This window comes from Sturnira hondurensis, unplaced genomic scaffold, assembly GCF_014824575.4.
Source record: "Sturnira hondurensis isolate 20B ecotype Veracruz unplaced genomic scaffold, ASM1482457v3 Scaffold0002638, whole genome shotgun sequence".
Taxonomy (NCBI): Eukaryota; Metazoa; Chordata; class Mammalia; order Chiroptera; family Phyllostomidae; genus Sturnira; species Sturnira hondurensis.
The window spans coordinates 5,346,529-5,352,528 of record NW_028075269.1 but is presented as its reverse complement, the minus strand read 5'-3'; the positions used below and the strand labels follow the sequence as shown (position 1 = coordinate 5,352,528).

At 37.4% G+C, this 6,000-nt stretch overlaps 1 protein-coding gene across 2 annotated transcripts in view; it reads left to right on the top strand.

Moving 5' to 3' along the window:
• The first annotated feature begins 598 nt into the window (after positions 1-598).
• The window catches only part of SLC5A12 (solute carrier family 5 member 12), a 46,986-nt gene continuing 41,584 nt past the window's right edge, over positions 599-6,000 (top strand). For both annotated transcript variants that reach the window (XM_037040412.1, XM_037040413.1), the window contains exon 1: positions 599-1,280. In XM_037040412.1, coding sequence (XP_036896307.1) covers positions 942-1,280 — 339 coding nt within the window. In that variant the 5' untranslated portion in view covers positions 599-941. The remainder of the gene's footprint in view (positions 1,281-6,000) is intronic.

The window sequence follows — 6,000 nt, the reverse complement described above, 5'->3', positions numbered from 1 at the left end:
TAAAGTGGTCAAAATAAAGGGGAGATGGAAAAGATAAAGCTGAGGACTACAAACAATTTATTCATTTTTGGTAAGTCCTTTTTCAGGCCTCGTGTCAAGAGAGAATCTGCTGTTAAGTTCAATATGCTCCCCTGTAAGCATAAATAATAGCCAATAAGCTAAATATTATTGTCTTTCATTTTAAAGATCAGGTAAAAGAAGTCAGGAAGTTTGAGACCCTTAAAGACTCATGATAACCCTGTAAGATCATTATTCCTTTGTTCCTATGAATCTCAGAAAAGTTAAGTGGTTTGTCAGCAATATCATAGCTCAGTTGAAGGTCCAGCCAACTTGGACAAAAGCCTGTTTCCTGGTTCTTTGCTCCTTTCCCTCCACACTCACTGTCTCAGGCAACTGCAGGTTCACACCCTCCTCCTTCCCTTACTCAGGAGAAGGATGCCACTGAGGGGGTTGTGTTTGCATTTTACAGATTCCATCTCACAAATTTAAAATGCTGATGTGGTCATCTTCTATCACTTCTGTTTCCCAGTAATGTTTAACCTTAAGTTTAAAAAAAATCTGGAGATAAAAGAGCATGTTATCTGGCAAGTCCATTCCACATCCATGCTCCCCCAGTTTGTTAATTTCAGAACACGTCTGAATTCCTTCTCTGTGGCATATGCTTAAGTAAAGGAGCACAGTTCCTCGTCAGGGTAAAATTTTAATTTTTCATCTGTTAGTGTCAATACTGTTACCAGATTCCTCTCTGTAGCCAACGTTTCAGATCTTCTCTGAGCACAACGTGGTGTTTGAAGACGCATAAAGTGCCTTTGGTCACCATTCTCTTCACAGAATCAGTCTGCTGTCTGGGCAAAACATCTGCTGTACTGAGCTTCCCATTTGGAACCAACTTTTCCCCGAGGCCTGGTTGAAAGCAATTCTCTGGTGCCATACTTCCCAGCATGGAGGTGAAGAACTTCAAGGTTTGGGATTATCTCGTATTTGCAGGCCTCTTTATTGTTTCTTCTGGAATCGGAGTGTTTTTTGCTGTTAAGGAGAGAAAGAAGGCAATTTCAAAGGAGTTCCTAGTTGGGGGGAGACAAATGACCTATGGTCCCGTGGCCCTGTCTCTGACAGCCAGCTTCATGTCAGCCGTCACTGTCCTGGGCACCCCTTCCGACGTCTACCGCTTTGGGGCCTCCTTTGGGCTCTTCGCCATTGCCTATACTTTTGTCATCATCTTGACATCAGAGCTCTTTCTGCCTGTGTTCTACCAATCTGGCATCACCAGCACTTATGAGGTAAGACAGCTATTCCCCTATTTTTTATTTTGAGAGGAGTTGGTATTCTGTCTCCACTTGAACAATGTTTTTGTTATTCTTGCTTTTTTCTGTAACAGTACATGTCCTCTAAGTGGTAACATGTGGAAAGTGAAGAATATTCACTTATTTTCAAGAAAAGATATTACAATATTATTGGGACAAGCTTAAGCTTTGGGTACAAACACACCTATTCTTTCATCTGTAGAACAAAGTGGAGTCAACACTATGAAGCTATTTTAGTGATATAATGAGTACCCCTATGTAAGCACCCAAGGCATTGCCTAACTTGTAAGAGATTCTCAATGAGAGAGAGCTAAGGTTATTATTTGTATTATTATTAACATCATTCTGAAAAGCATGCTGGACACATGCCATGAACTTGTCATTTTCCAGCTAAAAACAGAGATAGTACAGATGAATGATTCAGTCAAGGTTGCATAGTAAGTAAGGCCTACTGAGAACCTATTTTCTCTGTATCTCTTTCCACTAGAGAGTAGAGCTGAGCACTGCAATACAAATTATCATTGTGCTCCAGTTATTAATGGGAAGATAGTAATGTTTCTAAAAAATTAAAAACAATTTTAATAGGAATGACTTGATAAATAAAGGACATATGTGAATTATTTTAATGAAAGGAAAATGAGGTAGCTGTGTTTTGACATTGCAATAATTCTCAAGAAAAATATCAAGTTAAATCATTGAATGTGCATGTCTGATATTTAGGTATGATTAATAATCAGTTTCTATGAAAATGGTGTTTATTTTCCTTATCAAAGTTTATTTTTACTAAGTCCCAGCAGAGAACTCTTCACAGACCTTTTTCTTTCCTTTATTTCTTAAGCTAAATGATTATAAAGGATTACTCTAGACCTCAAAGCCATTCAGGCAATTGTACACTTTCTAGAAGGTTTTAAAACTTTGATTCCACAGGTGATTATACCCCTAAAATTCAACATTAACTTTCTCTCCCTACCCCAAAAAGGAAATAAGGATTGGGTCATACAATAGTTACTACCTAGAATATATATTCAAGAGAGAATAACTAAATTTATGCTTAACCTTAAAATATATGTACAGATACACCTATTGTTCATCAGAGTACTTCTGAAAATAGAAATACATTCTAGTTTTTATTCCATTTGTCTATTAAATTTGGACTCTCAAAGGCATTGCTAGCATTTTAAAAACAAGTATGTGTGAGTGTGTATGTGTGTGTGTGAGAGAGAGAAAGAGGGAGAGAGACTTAGATTCAGAAAATACAAGTTCAATGTCTAAATCCATTGTTTAACCACGGGATGACTTTGTGTATTACTGAGATCTTATCAACTCCAGCTTCCACCTAGAAAATAACTGCCATATTTTATGAAGCTTTTGTGAAATGTTAAAAAGGTTTTTCATTATTAAAACATACAGAAATGTGAAAATCATTTGTACCACTAAACATTCCTTCAACAAATATTTGTTAAGCATCTACTATGTTCCAAGCACACCTCTGGAGATAAAGCATTGAACCAAATATGAAACTGAGGAGATTTGAAACTCTGTTTTATTAAGTTAGTACAGAAATGGGGGGAAAAAACATTTACAGGATCAGTGCATTCCTGTGACAAACATGGGTTGAAGAAGTTAATTACCTCTTGTTTTAAAATATATCTATAAGTGGGAATGCCTACAATGCTTACACTGTACAAATTTTATTTACAAAGTTTATTGCCCTCCACATATTGTTAAATTTTCTATACCCTAATAAGAAGAAAGAAGAAATCAAAGTTACATGTTAAGTACATATGAGGTTATTTTGGGATTGCCCTTACTCTATAAGATTTGGCAGTATGGCATAGGGGTTAAAAGTATGGACTCTAGACTCAGTGTATTTGGCTTTGAATACCAGTTGGCCACTTGCTAGCTGTGTGACTTTGGGAAAATTACTTAACTTCTCTGTACTTAATTCTTACATATGTAAAAGAGTGATAATAAAATCACTTGTCTCAAAGGATGTCTCTGCAAAATAATGTGGTATCATATGCAAGAACTTTTTTATTTTTAAATTATAGTTGACATTCATATACAAATACTTTTAATGCAGTCTGACAAACAGTTAATCTGACCTAAGAGTTTTGTATTATTATTATTATTATTATTATTATTATTACTTTTATTATCTATGATGCTTGAATTTGTTTCTTTGTTCATCTTCCATTCCCTGTTCCCTATCCATAAATCTTCTTTCCGGGATCTTTTTAAGTCCTAAAGACCAAAGGGAATAGAGTCTACTTCCACAACCCTTGAACCTGGAGAGACTTGTGATTTATTTTATTTTATTTATTTATTTTTAGAGAAAAAGGAAGGGAAGGAGAGAGTGGGAGAGAAACATCAATGTGTGGTTGCCTCTCATGTGTCCCCTGCTGGGGACATGGCTTGCAACCCAGCCATGTGGCCTGACTGGGAATCGAACCAGCAACCCTTTGCTTCACAGGCCCGTGCTCAATTCACTGAGCTACAACAGCCAGGGCGTGATTTTTTTTTTTTTTTTTTTTTTTTACCAACAGAATGTGGCAAAAGTGATGCATGGAGCTTAGGGATCATTAGGCTCATAGCTTCTGCCTTTGCTTTACTGGAATGCTGTACCAATACTGCTGGGTCAGGAAACTGTTCCAGGTGGTCTATCTGCTGGAATATGAGTTGAAACATGAAGGAAAGCAAAGACACACTAGCCGACAGCCATCACCAACAGATGTGTTAGTGAGGCCATCTTGGACTTTCTCACCTAGCTGATTTCAACCCCATGAAAACCCAGGGGAACCAAGTAGAGGAATCACCCAGCTGATTTTCAAAATTAGGAGAAATAACACATCCTTGATTTTTAAGCCCATGAGCTTTGAGGTGGGTATTACATGGCAAGAACAGTGGGATTTCAAGACTAAAATATGTCATCTGTACTACTTTGTCACTATTCTGTCCTATGTCAAAACAGAAGGAATTGTTCTCACCCTCAAGTTACAAATTAGGCTCAGCTCATTTCCAGTATCATACATTTGCATTATCTTCCCTTAGTTTATAAGTAGTCTTGGTCTGGATGGTGTGGCTCAGTGGATTGAGTGCTGGACAGTGAAGCAAAGGGTTGCTGGTTTGATTCCCAGTCAGGACACATGCCTGGGTGGCAAGGTCCCCAGTAGGGGACAAAGGAGAGGCAATAACACATTGATGTTTCTCTCCCTTTCTTTCTCCCTCCCTTCCCCTGTCTCTAAAAATAAATAAATAAAATCTTTAAAAATATAATTAGTCTCATCGTGCTATTTCTACTTCAGTTGATGTTATATTTTAATTATACACTAATAAATTCAGATTATTATTTACCTTTACCACTAGTTTAGAGGTTAGCGTCTACCTGCTCTCTCAGTTTTCTTGGACTTGTGTTTTAGAAATGGCTTCTAAACTCCTTACTTCTCTTTAATTCAAACTTCTTCATTGTAATTGCAAGGAATATTATTTCTGTATATCCTCTGTGATAGTAGTGGTTTTAGGCATTATAGACTACTTTTTAAAGTAATTTTTTCCTTTTATTTCTCCTTTGAATTACATTTGTGATATCATAGCAGTTGTATTTAAATTTTGAGAAATTAGATGTATAGGTATAAGATATTATTGAATCTTATTTTAGCACAGTAAATGTTACAAAGCATTTGTTGTGAAGTAGATATTTAGGGCCTGATAGGGTCTGAACCCATGTTATGAAGTGTTTTTTTAGGTCATTGTAAGGATTGGCTCATCCTCTCTGTGAGATGCTCATTATAGAGTTTGAGCAGAGGCATGACAAGATGTGATTTGTACTTCGAGTATTACTCTGATTGGATGTTGAGAATGATTATAGAAATTTGACTGTGGAAGCAGAGGTTCTAATTATGAAGCTATTGCTATAATCTAGACAGGAGGTAGTGGTGTTATAGGGGCAACAGAGGAGATGGTGCAAGTAAGTATGTGCGTGTGAAAGTGGGGGGTAGGCCCCAGGGTTATGTGATGGACTGGATGTGAGCAGGGAGAGGCAGTGAGGAGTAAAGGCTGGCTCCATGTTATTTGGTCTTGAACCGACATGAAAAGTGGCCTTGCTATTTATTTCCTGAGATGGAAGGGAAGGCGACTAGACCAGGCTTGGGGCTTTGAAATTAATTTAACGTCATGATGGTAAATGTTACCTGTGCAGCCCGGAAAAAGGTGGCTTTTCTGTTGAACTTTCGTTTTTCATCTCACAGTCTGTTGACTGTAGTAATAGTGGTAGACATGCTGAAGTTGGCCACTGGACACACTGAATGAGTCAATACATTCTCCCAGATGTAAAATTATGTGATGGGATAGTCTCCCTTATTTCACGGATGAGACGCTTAGATCAAAGAGTGAGACAGTGGCATAGCTCACACTAGAATCCAAGGAGCCTTATTTCTGATTCAGGTTTTTTTAAATGCATCTTTTTCTCCACACTGTCTTTCTAGGTTGACTTAACATAGGAAAACTATGGATCAAATAATAAAGAGTTTAGAATATGAAGCTTTCATGATACAGAATAATTTAAGATTTTGAGAAAAAGAGGGGCATGAACAGAGTTCCACGTAGGAGAATCAACATGACTTGATGTGTGGTTGATAAAACAGGTGGAAGGACTGGAATTCAGGAGACCCATTAGGGAGCTACTGCAGTGATCTAG